The 19,232-nt window shown below is 37.2% G+C and overlaps 1 protein-coding gene across 1 annotated transcript in view; it reads right to left on the bottom strand.

Moving 5' to 3' along the window:
- Positions 1–19,232, bottom strand: part of LOC150081220 (tRNA (uracil-5-)-methyltransferase homolog B-like) — a 110,433-nt gene that overhangs the window by 28,638 nt on the left and 62,563 nt on the right. Inside the window, exon 8 of the mRNA XM_090379430.1 lies at positions 9,170–9,378. Coding sequence (XP_090235556.1) covers positions 9,170–9,378 — 209 coding nt within the window. The remainder of the gene's footprint in view (positions 1–9,169; positions 9,379–19,232) is intronic.

Raw genomic sequence — 19,232 nt, 5'->3', positions numbered from 1 at the left:
TGCTGTTTGCCAGAAGAAACCCGAGTTTATGGGAGGGTGAAAATCATGCTACCCTTGCCTAAGACTAACTAACTAACTCAGCCACACTGTGAAAAAGACCCATAAAAATTCCTCACATCATAGACAGGATTTCAACTCAGGTCTTTTCCATCCAGTGTGGGGAGGGCAGCAATTACACCAACTGTGCTACCCATGAGAGCAGTTATGAAAGATAAAAGATGCAAAGAGCCATGTCTTTTTTACATCAGCAACAAAAAAAGCAGTTTGTCTACACAACTATATCCACTCTTATCACACTCTTCTCACCACCACCACCAGAATGCAACAATCCAACTGCTCCTTAAATTTCATGAAACTGTCAACCTCTACCACTCAGGAAGGTAGTTTATTTCAGAAGTCAACAAAATGTTGATCATATTCAAACTTTCTGATGTCCAGTCTATTATTTTCCCCTATATTAGCACTATCATTGTTCTGCCATTTTAACCCCCCCCACAAGTGCCTTATACATCTCAATCATATCCCTTCCCCCTCCCACAAGAAGATGCCTAGTCTACAAATTCTGTAGCTCTCCTCATGTTGGTGTTTCTTTGCTATTCTCACTAGATCCTTTCAAGAAGCTTGATATGTTTCTTCAGATGTGAACCCAGCATTCCAAATACAGTCTCATCACTGACTTGTATAACAGAACTATAGTTTGCACTATAACCTTCTCCTCCCTAGGGGTGGTACGTGACTGATAAGGTACCATGCTACTTCTTGGCCACTGCTTACAATTCATGAAAACCTTCAGGTCTAATTATATTACAACTCCAAAATCTCTCATTTACACCACCCAGCTCTATCCAACCTAGTACATAAGTTTGAGATTTGTTTCCCAATTGCAGAACCTTACATTTCGCAGGATTAAAGTATAACTGACATTTCTCTGACCTCTTCAAATCATTCTGAAGGAGCTCAGTCTGACTTGCATCATTAACTGCCCTCTCAACATAAATATCAACTGCAACTTTCAAAATCATATATCCCAGAAAATCAATATTGTCATCATTTGAAAATATTAGAAACAAAAGTGGCATTTGCACTGAACATTTAGAAATCATGCATATAATCCTAACTTGCTCTGAAGAATAACCACATAGTGGTTATTCTTCTCTCTGTCCTGTTCTTCAGAAATTCTTCAATCCACCTTATTTACTTAGGAGCTTACTTAAAATCCCAATACACTTCAGCTTGTACAGCAACTTCCCATGTGAATGCCAAATGTTCTTCTAAAGTCCAAGTATTATTATGTTTAAATATATAATATCAAAATTGTTTCTTTGCATCCAACTTATGCATGGTTACATCATAGTAGTTTATCAGGTTGATCATGCAAGGTTTTACCTTTACAAGGCTAAGTTGTGATCCATTTATATTATACTTCTTGAGATAATCTTATAATGAAACCCTTGGTCACAGAATCATTGAACTTCCCACAAGTGAAATAATCCTGACTGATCTATAATTACCTATCTCATGGTCTATATGCACCCATCTCATTCTTAGCACCCTACAACTAAGAATGAGATGGAAATTAGTGAATTAGTGTGATGATGACACTTCTCCAAAACAAGGGGATTATTTCTCAGTCTCATAATGACCTCATGATGAACCCTAACCCTAATGGTCTGGCACAACCCTTCTTGGCCTCTTTCAGTAAAATTGATTAAACATACCACTGGTGTCTGAGGAATAACCACGTTCTAGAAAAATAGTTCTGTTATTCATTCCTCTGTAATATCAATATCATTTATCTTAGACTGCTCAGATACACCATTAGAATATTCTCCCCAGCCCAAAATGGACTTTCCACTGCAAAGAGTGATACAAATTACCTCTTCAGAGATCAGCTAGATTATCTATGATTTTATTGTTTCCATTGTGTGAAAAGTCCTATCTGGTTTATTCATTCTTCAAATAAGCCTCAGGAGTTGGAAAAATAACCACTTATAATAACTGCAATATAATAACTGATTATGGGGAATCTTCTGTGGTTAAACACTTCTGGAAGGAAAATCATCAAATTTCTCTACACAATGCAATTATTGTCAATCATTCGCATAGGTACTGGCACTGGAAATGGCTTGAGAGCTTATGAATTTGTTCTTCAGATCATAGCACCCATTAATAGAGATGGGGTAGTCCTATTAATCCCATCTTCAAGATGTGACACTTGGATAGGATGATCAGTTCTGACTGGCACGTGCCCAGGCCATTTCCAATTTACATGCATGTGTGGAAGATAATTCCCTGCTCCTCCAGCAACATATTGAGCAATATAATGAGAACCATGATATGCTGGTCATTGCTGTAAAGTTCCACTATTGACAAAGGAGGCAGTCACCTTTGAAAGCTATGGTACTGTTTTTCATCAATTTTACCTGTGTAATATTCACATATTACCCAAAGTCACAAAGGAGGTTAGGCAGACAAAGGCAGATTATGAGAAATCTTTGGCAAAGAATGCAAAGAAAAACAGCAAAGAGTTCTTCACTTATGTAAACTCTAGAAGGAAGGGGATGACTCAGATTGGTCCACTGGATATTGATGGTTCAACAGTTGAGGATCCTGCTCAGGTAGCTAACAAACTAAATGAATATTTTGCATCTACATTCACACATAAGTAGTTATTCAGGGAGCTGAATGCCAGAGGTGTATTCAACTCTGGCAGTAAGCTAGATAATCTTTTAATAACTGAGAGTAAAATGGAGGAGAAATTGTTGAAGATAAACATGAGAAAGGCACCTAGGATGGATGGAATCTATTCAGTTATATTAAAGGAGGCAGCAAAGGAAGTAAGCAAACTTTTAGCCATAATTAGGAGAGCTTCCTAAGACTCAGGGGAGGTACCCATGGACTGGAGACGTGCAAATGTGACCCCAATCCACAAAGGAGAATAAAAGGGGGAGACAGGTAATTACAGACCTGTTAGTTTAACTTCTGTTCCAGGAAAATTAATGGAGGCACTAGTTAAAGAAGCACTGCAGGATCATTTAGACAAGACTTCGGCTATAGCTTGGACACAGCATGGTTTTGTTAAGGGGAAGTCTTGCCTGACCAATTTGATTGGATACTATGATGCAGTCACAAAGGAACTAGATGCAGGGAATAACTTTGATATTATATACTTGGATCTTAGAAAGGCTTTTGATACTGTTGCACATTGAAGACTGCTGCACAAATTGGAGCAGTGTGGCATTGGAGGCAAATTGCTGCTATGGATAAAGGGATGGTTGAGTGGGAGAAGACAGAGAGTGGTAATCAATGGACACTGCTCATCGTGGACTAATGTTATTAGTGGAGTCCCTCAGGGTTCAGTGTTGGGTCCATTATTCTTTTCTGTATTTATAAATGATATTGATGATGGTATATCAAGCTTAATGTCCAAGTTCGCAGACAATACAAAGGTTGGCAGGGTTGTTAAGGACACTACTGACACTAGGCTGCTGCAACAGGATCTGGAAAGGTTGAGCAGATGGGCTGAGAGGTGGCAAATGAAGTTTAACATTGACAAATGTAAAGTACTACATATGGGAAACAGCAACGTATCAACTCTGTGGTACTACACTGACAGTGGTAGAGAATGAAAAGGACCTGGGGGTAATTGTGCAGGCAGATATGAAGTTCTCTGAGCAGTGTAGATGGGCTGCAAGAGTAGCTCATGGTGTCTTGTCAATGATATACAGGAATTTTTCTAGAAGGGATAAGGAGGTGATTATTCCCTTGTATAAGGCAATGGTCAGGCCACACCTTGAGTACTGTATACAGTCTGGAGGCCTCACTTCAAGAAGGATGTAGAGCTGCTGGAACGAGTACAGAGAAGGGCAACATGATTAGTGAATGGAACAAAGGGGTACTCTTACGAAGAAAGGCTTAAGTTTTGCAAATTACAGTGTCTGGAGACTAGGCACCAGCGAGGTGATCTGATAGAGGTGTATAAAGCCTTGAATGGTTTGAGCATGCTCAATGCTGATGGGATTCTACCTCTTGCTCAAAATTATCACCTGAGAGGGCATAAATTCAAATTGAGGAAGGACAGATGTAGGATAGACGTGCGGAAATTTGTCTTTAGCCAGCGGGGAGTTGGTTGGTGGAACAGACTTCCATCCCTTGTCGTGGAAGTTGATAGCCTAAATAAATTTAAGGCTCAGCTGGACAAGTATTTCGAACGAACGGAGGGGTGAAGTTGAAGTATTTTTTTTTTTTTTTGGCTGATGCTGCATAAGCTTGCTTTCTTGCAATATATGCCTCTACTAATGCTAATGCTAATGCTAATATCATTGATAAATATTGAAAAAACAATGGGCACAGCACTGAACCCTGGGAACTCTACTAATAACATTAGTCCACAAAGATCAGCACTCTCTGTCTTCTTCCATTTAACCATAACTTTATCAATAGCAGTAATTTGATATTAATGTAACATTGATCCAGTTTGTACAGCAGTCTTTTAGGCACAGCAGTATCAGCAGGCTTCCTAAAAACCAAGTATATTCGTCAAAATTATATTTTGCATCCAGTTCCTTGGCCACTGCATTTGGTTAGGCAAGAATGTGACTTAAAAAATCTGCACTGTGATTGTAGTATAATTGCATGCCTGCCCAGATGGTCCTGCATTAATTCTTTAACCAGTGATTCTATTATTTTCCCTAGAATGGATGTTAAGCTAACAGGTCTGTATTTACTCATGTCACCATTTTTTTTTTTTTTTTTTTTATCGTATGATGTGAGTGAAGGAACCAGTTTCTTCTTGCTTCCTTCGTGTATTGTGACCATGAGATCCAACCGGATAGTGCGGCACCATTGTGATATGCAAGTCAGAGGCGGAATTTGAACCCGTGACCTTTGTGTTGCCATGCAGGCACTTTACCCAACCGGCTAGCCTGGTTGGCTCATGTTGCCATTTGACCCCTTTACGAATTTGGAATACATTTGCACATCTCCAGTCCATAGGGACCCCCCCCCTGAATCCAAGTATGTTCTCATAATTATAGCTAAGGATTTACTTAACTCCTTTGCTGCCTCCCTTAATATTATTAATATTATTGATATTAAGGAGGCAGCTTAATAATATTATTCCATCTTCAATAATTTCTCCTCCACTTTCCTTTCAGTTATCACTAAGTCATTTAGCTCCTCATCAGAGGTTGATAATCTTCTAGCATCCCCTTGCCTAAAGAATTCCTTGTGTGCGAATATAGATGCAAAATACCTATTCAATTTGTCTGCAACTTGAGCAGGGTCATCAACAATTAACCCACACACATTAAGTTGCCCAATGTGATTCAACCCCTTTCTTCTACTGTTAATATAAGCATAGAAGTCTTTGCTGTCCCTTTCTTCTACTGTTAATATAAGCATTCTTTGCCAGAGACTTCTCATAATCTGCCTTTTCTTGACTAATCTCCTTTGTGACTTGATTACAGACTAATTTATACCTAGCATAGGTTTTCTGTATCACTGATAATTTATATGCATCCCATGCGCTTTTCTTCTCAATAATTCATCTGACATCTATTTAGGTCTAAGCCTTGTGCAGTATTTCTTCATTGGTATGAAAAGCCTAGTAGTTTCCTTAATTACCTCCTTGAATGCTTCCCATTTAGAATTGGCTGTTGGTAACATCATCAGTTGGTCCCACTGCGCAGAATTTAAAAACTGTCTGAGACCATTGCAGTCATCCTTATGAAAACAAAAGCCTTTCCCTTCGCCATCACTGCTGACAACCAGATGAGTACTGCTTCTTCTTGTTGCCTCTCTAACATGCTGCTGTAGAAAACAGTCATCGAAGAAATCCACAAAAGTTTTGCTGGTGTGCGAGTGACCAATCCACAAATTCCAGTCAACATTTATAAAGTTAATCATCCCATTATAAGGCATTCCGATTTCTCTGTATAGCTGTTTGGTATACTCATCACAGTTACTTAGCCTATAACACACTCCTATTCTCTATTTTGTTTTCCCAGTGCTTATATTAAAACTGACTCACCATTGTACTGGTCATCCATGTCGACTGGATGCACTGCTTTAGATTTACTATGCTTCTTACATAAGAGCATAGCCCCTCCTGTCCTGTGTTTCCTTCCGGTATACATTGTACTCCCATATTCAAATTCAGTTTAACTTATATCTGAATGATACCATGTCTCTAACATCCCTACTATGTCTAAATTTCATGACTTCATCAGTACTTCAAATTCATCAAATTTATTTACAATTCTCCTAGCATTAGTACACATGTTCTTACTCTTTGTTACCCTTACACACCCATGTATTCACTAAGCTAGCAATTCACAGGGATGAATTGTTAGCTTAAGCCGATCCTGAATACCATATGACACCTCTTTGATAACTGTAAAAGATCAACATCAAGTTGCTGAACCATCTCATATAGAATAATAACTCTAAAACTTATCATAAAACACCTGGAAGAAATTTTTTGTCTCAATACTTAATAATACAATCATTTTACTTAATGATGATGCAATCAACTGGTATTATAACTTGTTATAAACTGCCCACATTTTAAACTAGTTGTGTTTTGAAATGTCAAAATTTTTGCACAATTTAGTGTTTTGAACCAGTTGGAGTTTTAGTCACTATGGCATTTTGAACAGCAGTATTTTAATCCAGTTCATATTTTGAACTATAGCATTTGAGGTAGTTGACATATAGAACTGTTGGCATTTTGAAGTATCTGCATTCTGAACCATTTGATTGAATTTTTATTTTCAGTTTTTCAGTTTAATTATCAGTAATTTGAGCTAAACTAAAAACTATTCTGCTAGCCAGTATAGTTTCCTAATATAGCAAAATTACATCACTAAATTATGTGCCTACTACTCTCAAATATGCTGGCTTTTGCAATATTTCTTATCATTATTAAAGGAGATAAAAGTTTTCTTTAATTAAAAAAAAAAAAAAAAAAAAAGGAAATTTTCAACAATTTCAATGGTATGAAAAGGGTTGTGGCTTTTTTAATAGATGTTTTTTTCTGACAATTTAAAGTCTAAATTACCACCATTCAGGCTTTTTAGTCTAAATACTGCACACCATCAGGCATCTCTCATATTGTGGAGTTATACTTCATAACTGGGTTGTCAAGAATGTAAGACCAGGGTACCACCCACCAAAGAGGAGCAAAAAAGCCTTGAAATGGTGCCATCTGGGTGGTAGTATCTGCGGAGAATAAGTAACAATAGTCTTCTCTAATATTGCACTACCTTATTCACTCTAATATTACACTACCTTATTCAAGGTAGTGCAATATTATAGCATCTCGTTGTGAAGGTTTCACAATATGAGATATTGTGAAATGAGCAGATGGGCTTCGAGGTGGCAAATGAAGTTTAACATTGACAAATGTAAAGTACTACATATGGGAAACAGCAACCCCAGAGCAACGTATCAACTCTGTGGTACTACACTGACAGTGGTAGAGAATGAAAGGGACCTGGGGGTGGTGGTGCAGGCAGATATGAAGTTCTCTGAGCAGTGCAGACGAGCTGCAAGAGTAGCTCATGGTGTATTGTCAATGATATATAGGAATTTTTCTAGCAGGGATAAGGAGGTGATTATTCCCTTGTATAAGGCAATGGTCAGGCCACACCTAGAGTACTGTATACAGGCCTGGAGGCCTCATTTCAGGAAGGATGTAGAGCTGCTGGAACGAGTACAGAGAAGGGCAACTAGATTGGTGAATGGGACAAAGGGGTTCTCTTACGAAGAAAGACTTAAGTTTTGCAAATTACAGTGTCTGGAAACTAGGCACCAGCGGGGTGATCTGATAGAGGTGTACAAAGCCTTGAATGGTTTGAGCATGCTCAATGCTGATGGGATTCTTCCTCTAGCTCAGAAAAATCACCTGAGAGGGCATAAATTCAAATTGAGGAAAGACAGATGTAGGATAGATGTGCGGAAATTTGCCTTTAGCCAGCGGGTGGTTGGTGGGTGGAACAGACTTCCATCCCTTGTCGTGGAAGTTGATAGCCTAAATAAGTTTAAGGCTCAGCTGGACAGGTATTTCGAACGAACAGAGGGGTGAAGTGGAAGTGGTTATTTTTATTTATTTATGTTACTTTTTTTTTTTTTTTTTTTTTTTTTTTTTTGGCTGATGCTGCATAAGCTTGCTTTCTTGCATCAAATGCCTCTACTAATGCTAATGCTACTAATGAAAACAATGCCATTTACCTACTTGGGTAGTTTACTAAGTATAAAAATTATGTGATTGCACTAATCTGTATATCAGTAAACTCCCATGTAGCTTGAGGCTCTTGTCCAAGAATGCTTTTTATTCCAAGATATAGCCATCTGATATCAAAAGCTAGTCATATCAAATTATCTTCGGCTTTTAAATAACACTTTCCACTCTCTCTCTCTCTCTTGCAATTTCCAAAAAAATTTTCAGCAATAAAGGAGGAATTAAATGAGATTACGCTAACCACTGTGCAGTTATAATATTTATTTCAAGACTGATTTTTTGCTTCTAACAAGATCAAGAACATTTTGTCTAATCCTTCCAAAGTCTCATTTTAATGCCTCATATATAAAGATGTTGACTCAAATTTACAATTTGAACTCAATGACCTTCAGAAAAATATGAGTCAATGTGTAAATTTGAGAAGGGATTTGCTGAATTTTTATAAATGTCTCCTCAAGGACTGTTCTCAATCTATGGCCAATTTCAATTTAGAGCTGTTTGTGCAGGTTTATCTGGAAGTACAAATATTTACAAAAAGTTTTTTGTAAATGAAGTTAAATATTTTAACACATCAGAAATGTTTTAATAATGCAACTAAATATAACAAGAATTTACACCCAATTTGATACATTTGTTTTACAACAGTCCCAAAGGAAGCAAAACAAAACAAACTGATATGTGAATAGTTTAATTCACATTACAACATTTTTCACTATGTGTATTTGTTAGAATTTACTTATTTAAATGAAAATCCTGATTTTGCATTAAAAATTTATTTGAATTCATGATATGTTTTTTTAATTGATAAATTTTAACTTTTCTTAAAGTGACCCTTTGAAATAAAAATGTGCATCACATTTCTAATCCTACATGCATTAATGCAGGTATATGTAAGTATAATACAAGAGGATAGGTTAATATAATTACCACAACAGATATCCAGAAGGTTGGTGGAGTCTGATATTCTACTGAACTGCCGAATATCACTGTATAGGAATTCAGCTGCTTTGGTATTTACAGGAAAAATAGTTTCAGGGGTTATACGAAACTTCAGACCACACAAATCCTCAACAATATATTCATCGCCAAAAATTATTTCGTATGGAGCCTTATTATGGGAACATTTGATGAAAGGACTTGAAAAAAAGGAAGAGTACAATTTTCATTTTATATAACTATGATAATAATAGGGCAGTACAGAAATGATGCAATTGCACTAACTTGTACATCAGTAATAGAGCAGTATTAAGAAAATAAATTATGATAATGATTTTAATGTGATGGAATATTAATTAGTAATAATGAGCTAAATTATTACAAAAAAATTTTCAGAAATGTGTCACGAATCACTTTTTGTTTATAAATTCAGGAGAAGAAATATTTTTCTTAGAAATTATCAAAATAAATGCTGAGTTATGAAAAGCAATATAGTTATATTTTCATATTTTTTTTTCCAATAAATACCCTGCTAGACTGCTACAATGTGTATGTAGCCACAAAGCATTTATTATGAAATAAAACAATACTCTGTGGAGAAAATATAACAAAATTAACCTAATATTCTTAAAATTTCACTGCACAGGAAAACCTACTTTTTTCTGAACTGAATAAAATTATATTCAATTTATTTTTTTTCTTTCCTCCTCTATAATATCTGTGAACTAATCTGATAAGTACCAGGCTTTTTTTAATAAGATTTCGCAGTATACAGGAAGTTAATGAATTTATTTTTCCTGTAAAAAAGTGGTGTCTAAGAAATTCTGCTTAATAATATGAAATGTTTTGTCATTAATTTTCAGTTATTGTATCTGTTAACTGACAAAGAATTATCCATCCCAACTGTCAATGTCTTTTTCAAATCAGTTTGTCAGTTCTACACACATGCTCATCATTTTTTTTATGAGCATGTGTGTGTAGAATTGACAAGCTGACAAGCTGCCATGAAAACTGCACAGACCACCATTATAATACTTCCAAAAAAGTGAAAAATTTGCATGCTTCTGTTGATATCTGATTATGGCAAATAACGTTTCCAATTTAACTGTTTTCATACTTTTTTAAATTACCTCAGATTTACACTGTTAGCAGACATGTTTGGTCCTTGAGGCTGTCACAGAATTCTCTCAGATATATCAAAAACCTGGGAGTCTATGCTGATGGGACTGATATTCAGGTGACACTCAAGTAAAGTAGACCAAATTTTAGCAAAGTCTGCTTGTTCTGTGACAATCAAATCCTCTGCTTGCACCTTCAAAACTGTGGGACTGTTAGTAACCATTGGTATAACAACCCCCATGTGCAGGTCCTGAAATACAGCACCTGGTATACTAGAGGTGACCACCTAGGTGTGAACCAATGTAAGCAGGGGTCAAAGTGTGGTGTCCACACCACACAGAGGATTGCCACCCTATGTGTTACCAGGTAATGCTAATATTGCACTGGTAGATGAATCAACTAATGTAATACTACCACTTTGCTTATTGGAGGCTTGAAGTGGTGGAACCCAAGTTTAGTCTCAAGAGCAAAGCTCAGGTAACCACCCCATCTCTTCCATCATGCAGTATGATCGATGTCTTTTGAGTTTATGATGAACTTAATGGTGAGATCTAATTTTTCTTATATTTCGAGAGTGCAGCTCTAAAATGATGTTCACAGGCCAGCCACTAGATATTCCACTAGACCGACCCTATTGGTAATTCTCTAGGAGACATCTGGATCAGCTAGTGTATAACTAGCTGATCAGTAAGCAGAGGTGGGGGAAACCCTGAAGCCACTTTACAATTAACACTATGCCTCTACTATCTGTCAGATAGCGGCTGGAGGAAATCTGAGTAGTGTATATGAGGGGGAGGGGCATTATGTCAAGGAGTTCAGTATATTCTTACTGTGCATTTGCCATATCCAAACACTTAATTACTTTATACATGTTCTCTCTACCTTTTCTTACTACTGAATACATCATGAAGAGTCAAACTAACAAAACAAACTTATCTGCAAAAAGATCTAAACCTCTCAAACACTTCCTCGTCCATTTTACAAATATACATGATCTCAGTTACAATCTCAACGATGTCCATTTCCACTAGAGTCTACCAAATCCCACAGACCTTTTCTGCAAGAATCCCAATTTTATTGGTTGATTCAATCATTGATCATCTGAGTTGTTCTAATTATTCACTGTACTATTCTTTCGCTTCAAAGGTGATACTTGTGCATATGTCTGCTCTGATATTCCCTGTCATAGACTCAGTAATTTAGAATCTCCACTTTCGATATTCTCTGGCCTAAAATTTCTCTGCCCTATTCTGTCAAATTGATCTGTTGCCCTTATCATTCCTCCCAACTTCACTAATCATTTGGAATTCTTTGACATCCTCTCTTTAAAACTTTCTCCAGTACAACTTTCCTAAATAAAGTAATTTTCATTACTAATTTTAATGTTCACACTCCGGCTGCCTTCTGTTTTCTAGTGACACAGTTCCAGCTAGTCAAAATGCTGAGGCTTTTTCAATCACCAATGACCTCGCAAAAATTGTTCATTCGCTTACCAGTATACCAGACAATCCATTTTCTGACAAACAACCCTTCTAAGTACACAGTCAAGGCAGGTGGCCCTCTAGGCACCTCAGATCACAACTTGGTGATAGCCTCTTCTCAGATGGAGCAGCTCTGTCATAGCCATTCCTAACCTCCTGTTGTTTGGCATTGCAAGAATACAAAATGGGATGATCTGTGAGATTTCTTTTCTTCTTTTCCTTGGTCGGATTACTGTTTCACATCTTCTGGTGTCAACATTCTCAGATCACGTCAGTGAAATTTTTCTTGTAGAGATGAAATCCTTTATTCCACACTCCACCTTAAAATCTCATCCATTATCTCAACCTTGGTTTTCCGATAAATGTGCTAAGGCTGTTCAAAATAAGAATGCTGCATATTGCAATTGGCTTGCATCCAAATCTCCAGATTTGTTTTGTGTCAAAGCTCACAACAAATGTAAAGCAGTTATTAATCAGTTATTAAAAGTAAAGCAACAAATGTAAAGTAGTTATTAAAAGTAAAGCAACAAATGTAAAGCAGTTATTAAAACACCAAAGCTCACAACAAATGTAAAGCAGTTATTAATCAGTTCAAACTAGATTTTGAACAGACTATTAGTAGAAAACTTGCTTCTAGTCCAAATGGTAGTCAAGCATTCTGATTTCTTGCCAATGCTAATGACTACAACTTTTGTCCATTTCTATTCCTACCTCTATCAAAACCAAATGGCTCTACTGCCATTTCGGCCAAAAATAAAGCTGACCTGCTAGCATCCTACTTTTCTTCTAATTTGTGTATTGATGATCTTGGTAAACCACTTCCTACCATTCCAGTGCACACTCCATTCAATGCCTCTTGTGGTCTTCCGTCAAAAGGATGTCATAGGAATTTTGAAGAGTCTTGATACCAAGAAAGCACCAAGTCCTGATAGTATTTCTCCATTTGTTCTCAAAACTTGTGCTCTTGAACATACTCCTGTTCAGTGTCACCTTTTTTACACTTTCTTATTCCACCAGTGTCTTCCTTTCTGCTGATGCTATCGAGGCAGAGTTAGGTGGGTCAGAAAACTGCTAGCTTTGGGGGGAATACATGGACTAATAGATTAACAGTAGCCGCTGGCAGAGGTAAAAGTGATTCTTGCACTACTTCTATTGAAATGCAATTGAGCAGCAGCCTGGAAAGCAAGGCAATGGGAATTTCCAGGACTGCTGGGAGTCATAGTGGAACAAGTAAATACATGGGCTGTGTTAGGGTAACTAAGAGTAGAAACAGGTGCATGTACACCAATGCTAGGAATATAGTTAATAAATTCGATGAGCTTGAAGTGTTAGTCAAGACATCAAAGGCAGATATTGTTGGGATATCAGAGACATGGTGTCACACAGACATAAGCAGTGCAGAACTGGAATTTGGGGAGTACAATGTGTACAGAAAGGATAGACAGACAGGAAGGGAGGAGGGGTTATGCTGTTAGTTAAGAAACACAAAATCTAAAATCATAAAATCTGCTTGGAAATTTGCTCATATCCAACCAGTTCCTAAAAAAGAGTGACAAATCCCTTCCATCCAATTATCGTCCCACTGCACTTGCTTCTACTCTTTCCAAAGTAATGGAGAAACTATTAACCACCAACTCCTAAACTAACTAGAAACCTTCCATCTGATCAATGACCACCAGTATGGATTCCATCAATGTCAATCCACTGGTGATATAATAGCTTATGTTACCCATTTATGGAAAAATTCAATGGAAAATTTTGGCAAAACTCAAGCAGTTGCTCTTGACATTTCAAAGGCTTTTGATCATGTTTGACATAAAGATCACCTAAATAAACTTCCACCTTATGGTTTTGGCAATTATTTTTTGTAATTGGGTATCCAGTTTTCTCTTTGATGGTTCACTGCAAGTGATGGTAGATGGCTGTCTGTCTTCTAACTTCTCCACTAATGCAGATGTTCCCCAAGGTTCATTTCTTTCACCCATTTTTTCCCTCTTCTTTATTAATGATCTTCCCCCATTAATTGGAAATCCTATCCATAGATTTGCTGATGGCATCACATTGCATTCCACCTTCCAGTTTGAGAAACCTTGACCTGCACAAACAGCATCAAATAAAACTTCTCAAATATCCACTACCAATTCCTTAAATGCTGATCTCCAGATAATTTTCCAATGGGGCAAAGCTAACTTAGTTGATTTCAATCATTTTAAAACTCTGTCCTGTCTTGTATCTTGCAAAAAGGTCTCTTCTGCTCTTATGCTTATCTTTGGGACACTCAGATTTGTAGACAAGATCACATATCTAGTTAGGAATTACCCTGACTTCTAACCTATCTTGACATAAGCACATAACAAATATTGCTTTCTCTACATCTAAAAAATTGAGTTTTCTCTTTTGTTCTTGGCATTACTTTTCTTTCAAATAGCTACTCATTCTGTACAAATCATAAATCCACTCTATCGTGGAATATTGTTCCTGACTCTGGGGTAGTGTCCTAAAACTTCTCTCTGGCCTCCACATTCCATTTAAAGGAAGGCAGTTAGGTTAATTAATGATCCATCTCTAGCAAAGTCTCTCCATTCTCTCTGTCTCATTGATACATGTTTCTACTACATCTTTCCTTTAGATACCTCCATGGGCATTGTTCTTCTGAATTGGCTTCTATAGTTCCTGCTCTCTCTTCCAAACCAATCTGGACATGTGCTGCAACCTATCAGCATCCTTTTATTATCCAACTTCAAACTCATAGAACAAATTTTTCTTTTCTTCTTCCTCGTTTATTCCTTCAACTACTGTTTTCTGGAACAACCTCCATTCATACATATTTCCTGAAAGTTACAACCTACAGAAATACAAATAAAATGTCAACAAGTACCTTCTTTTATCTTCTCAAATTTCAAAAATTTTTTTTTCAATTTTATGTGACTTAAAATACAGAAATGTGTCCTTAACACATTTCTGTATTTTTTTTTTTTTTTTTTTTTTTTTTTTTGTAAGTACTCAAGTAAAATTATAGCATTTTTAGAGGCAACATATAGTACTAATGCTACTACCATATTTCTTAGTAGCACTACCGATACAACCTTCAATACTATCCTTAAAATTTGAGTAATACATAAAACAACAGTTAAACTACAGAAATATACAACTGTTCTACTTTGCCAGTGAAAACTTTTCCATAGTTTTCTGTAGCAAAAAACCTACCTACCAAAAAAAAAAACACTATCAATTTTTGAAAACAAGAAATTATGTGTGCCTTACACTAGCCTTGCATTGAACTGAAAGAAATATTTTGCAAAGCACATATGAAAAACACCAAGCCTGCTGAGATATTCTTTTTTCCTTTGTAGTCGACACTTTCAAAGTTTGTAAAATAAAACATAACATAAAATACAATAAAATTATTTTCATAAAGAAGGGATTTATCCACCAGTTCTATCTCACTATGAACCAAAAGACTTCAGTGAACAAAAAAAACCCCAAAGGACTTGGCATTTCCATACTCCCCTAAACATTAGGGGGGATATGTAAATACCCCTCTTGGAACCTTGTCTAGCCTTCCAACCTTGTTGGAAGGCTAGACAAGGTTCCAAGCAGGCAATTCACCATCTTTTACACTAAAAAAATATAATATTTTATGTTATGGCATTTTATTTTACAAATTTAAAAAGTTCTAGTTGTAAAGAACAAAACCATCTTAAAGCTTTATGTTCTTTTAGCATAAGCATTAGTATAGGCATATGACACAAGAAATCAAGCTTATATATCATCAACCAAAAAAAAAACTCCCATTTCACGTACATTCACTACAAATTTATGTCTAATTCTGCCTTGAACATACTTAAGTTGTTGACCTCTGCTACAAGAGATGGAAGTTTGTTCCAACTGTCAACCACCCACTGGCTAAAGGCAAATTTACGCACATCTATTCTACAAGTGTCTTTCCTCAATTTGAATTTATGCCCCCTCAGGTGAGTAACCTGAGCATGAGGAAGAATCCCGAATCCCATTAGCATTAAGCTTATTCATCCATTCAAAGCCTTATACACCTCAATTAGATGACCTCACAGGTGCCTAGTCTACAGAAGCTGCAATTTCTGCAATTTGCAGAACTTAAGCCTCTCTTGGCAACCCCAACCCTCTGTTGCACTCACTAATCTCGTTGCCCTTCTCTGTACTCATTCCAGCAGCTCTACATCTTTCCTAAAATGAGGCCTCCAGACCTGTACACAGTACTCAAGGTGTGGCCGGACCATTGCCTTACATAAGAGAGACAATTAACCCCTTATCCCTGCTAGCAAAATTCCTGTATATCATTGACAAGACACCATGAGCTACTCTTACAGCCTCTGCACTGCTCAGAAAACTTCATATCTGACTGCACAATTACCTCCCAGGGTCCTTTCATTCTCCACTACCCTGAGCGTAGTACCACCCAGTTGATACATTACTTTGGGGTTACTGTTACCCATATGCAGTACTCTACATTTGTCAATATTAAAACTTCAACTGCCACTTCTCAGCCCATCTGCTCAACTTTTCCAGATCCTGTTGCAGTAGCTTACTATCATTACTGTCTTTAATAACCCTGCCAACCTTCATATCGTCTGCAAACTAAGACATTAACCCTGATATACCTTCTTCAATATCATTGATAAATATAAAAAACAACAATGGACCCAACACTGAACCCTGGGGGACTCCATTAATAACATTAGTCCATGAAGAACAGTATCCGTTAGCATTAGTTGAGACATATGATGAAAGAAAGCAAGCTTATAGAGCATCAGCCAAAAAAAAAAAAAAAAACCTTCCCATTTCACACATCCTGTCACTCCAAACGTTTGTCTAGTTCAGCCTTAAATTTATTTAAGCTATCAACTTCCACAACAACAGATGAAAGTCCATTCCAACAATCAACTACCCGCTGGCTAAAGGCAAACACTCTGTCTTCTCCAACTCAACCATCCTTTTATCCATTGTAGCAACTTGCCCTTAATGCCATACTACTCCAATGTGTACAGTAGTCTTCCATGTGCAACAATATCAAAAACTTTCCTGAAATCCACGTGTATGATATCTAAATTATTTTTGCATTCATTTCCTTTATGACCACGTCATAGTAGCCAATCAAATTGATCAGAGAAAACTTCCCCTTGACAAACTCGTGCTGTATCTGAACTATAACTGCAGTCTTGTCTAGATGATCCTGCATCACTTCCTTAACCAGTGACTCCATTATTTTCCCTGTAACAGAAGTTAAACTAACAGGTCTGTAATTATTTGTGTCACTCTTTGATCCCCCTTTGTGAATTAGGGATATATTTGTGCATCCCTAGTGCATTGGGACCTCCCCTGAGTCCAAGGAAGCTTTCATAATTATGGCTAAGGGTTTGTTTACTTACTCTGCTGCTTCCTTTAATATAACTGGATAGATCCTATCCACTGTACAGAATTTTAAATTCTGTACAGTGGGATAAACTGACGTGTTACCAACAGTAAATTCTAAGTGGGAAGCATTCAAGGAATTAATCGTGGAAGCTACTAAAAGTTTCATACCTATTAAGAAATATTGTTCAAGGTTTAGGCCTAAATGGTTATCTAATGAACTAATGAGACTCGTAATAGAGAAGAAAAATGCATGGGATGCATATAAATTGTCAAGCGACTCAGAAGCCCATGGCAGATATAAGCTAGTCTGTAATCAGGTGACAAAGGAGGTTAGGCAGGCGAAGGCAGATTACGAGAAATCCTTGGCAAAAGATGCTAAGAAAGACAGCAAGGATTTATTTACTTATATAAACTCAAAAAAGGAAGGGGATGAATCTGATTGGTCCACTTGACATCGATGGTTCGACTGTTGATGATCCTGCTCAGATAGCAAACAAACTGAATGAGTATTTTGCATCTACATTCACACATGAGGAATTATTAAGGTTTGAAAATGGCAGAAGGTTATCAAATTGTAGCAGGATACTTAATGATTTTGTAAAAACTGAAAGCAAAGTGGAGGAGAAATTGTTGAAGTTAAACATAAGAAAAGCACCTGGGGTGGATGGGATCTATCCAGTTATATTAAAGGAGGCGGCAAAGCAATTAAGCAAACCCTTAGCCATAATTATGAGAGCATCCTTGGACTTGGGAGAGGTTCCCACGGGTTGGAGATGTGCAAATGTATCCCCAATTCACAAAGGGGGATCGAAGGGTGACACGAGTAATTACAGACCAGTTAGTTTAACTTCTGTTCCGAGTAAAATAATGGAGTCCCTGGTTAAAGATGCATTGCAGGATCATCTAGACAAGACTGCAGCAATAATTCAGACACAGCATGGGTTTGTTAAGGGAAAGTCTTGTCTGACAAATTTGATAGGATATTATGATGTGGTTACAAAGGAACTGGATGCAAAAAATAATTTTGATATCATATATTTGGATTTCAGGAAAGCTTTTGACACTGTTGCGCATGGAAGACTATTGTACAAATTGGAGCAGAATGGTATTAAGGGTAAGTTGCTACAATGGATAAAAGGATGGTTAAGTGGGAGAAGACAGAGGGTGGTAATCAATGGGTGCTGCTCTTCTTGGACTAATGTTATTAGTGGAGTCCCACAGGGTTCAGTGTTAGGTCCACTGTTGTTTTGTATATTTATCAATGATATTGAAGAAGGTATATCAGGCTTAATGTCGAAGTTTGCAGATGATACAAAGGTAGGCAGGGTTGTTAATGACAGTAATGGCAGTGTGCTACTGCAACAGGATCTAGATAATTTGGGCAGATGGGCTAAGAAGTGGCAACTGAAGTTTAATCTTGACAAATGCAAAGTACTGCATATGGGTAGAAATAACCCCAGAGAAATGTACCAACTGTGTGGTACTACACTTAAGGTGGTAGAAAATGAAAAACACCTGGGAGTAATTGTGCAGTCAGATATGAAGTTTTCTGAGCAATGCAGACAGGCTGACAGGGCAGGTCATGGGGTTTTGTCAATGATATATAGGAATTTTTCTAGCAGGGAGAAGGAGGTGATTGTCCCTCTGTATAAGGCAATGGTCAGGCCACGCCTTGAGTACTGCGTACAGGTCTGGAGGCCTCATTTTAGGAAGGATGTAGATTTACTTGAGCGTGTACAGAGAAGGGCAACAAGATTGGTGAGGGGAATGAAGGGATCCTCTTACCAAGAGAGGCTTAAGTTCTGCAAATTGCAGTGGCTGGAGACTAGGCACCTGCGCGGTGATCTGATTGAGGTGTATAAGGCCTTGAATGGGTTGAGCACACTGAATTCTGATGGGATCCTTCCACTTGTTCAGATTACGAACCTAAGGGGGCATAAATTCAAATTAAGAAAAGACAGATGTAGAATAGATGTGCGGAAATTTGTCTTTAGCCAGTGGGTCATTAATTGCTGGAACAAACTGCCATCTGTTGTTGTGGAAGTTGATAGGTTAAATAA

The sequence above is a fragment of the Mastigoproctus giganteus genome, chromosome 8, assembly GCF_048544385.1.
Source record: "Mastigoproctus giganteus isolate SK-2022 chromosome 8, ASM4854438v1, whole genome shotgun sequence".
Taxonomy (NCBI): Eukaryota; Metazoa; Arthropoda; class Arachnida; order Uropygi; family Thelyphonidae; genus Mastigoproctus; species Mastigoproctus giganteus.
Note: the sequence above shows the minus strand (reverse complement) of the source record. Positions and strands in the feature narration are given on the sequence as shown.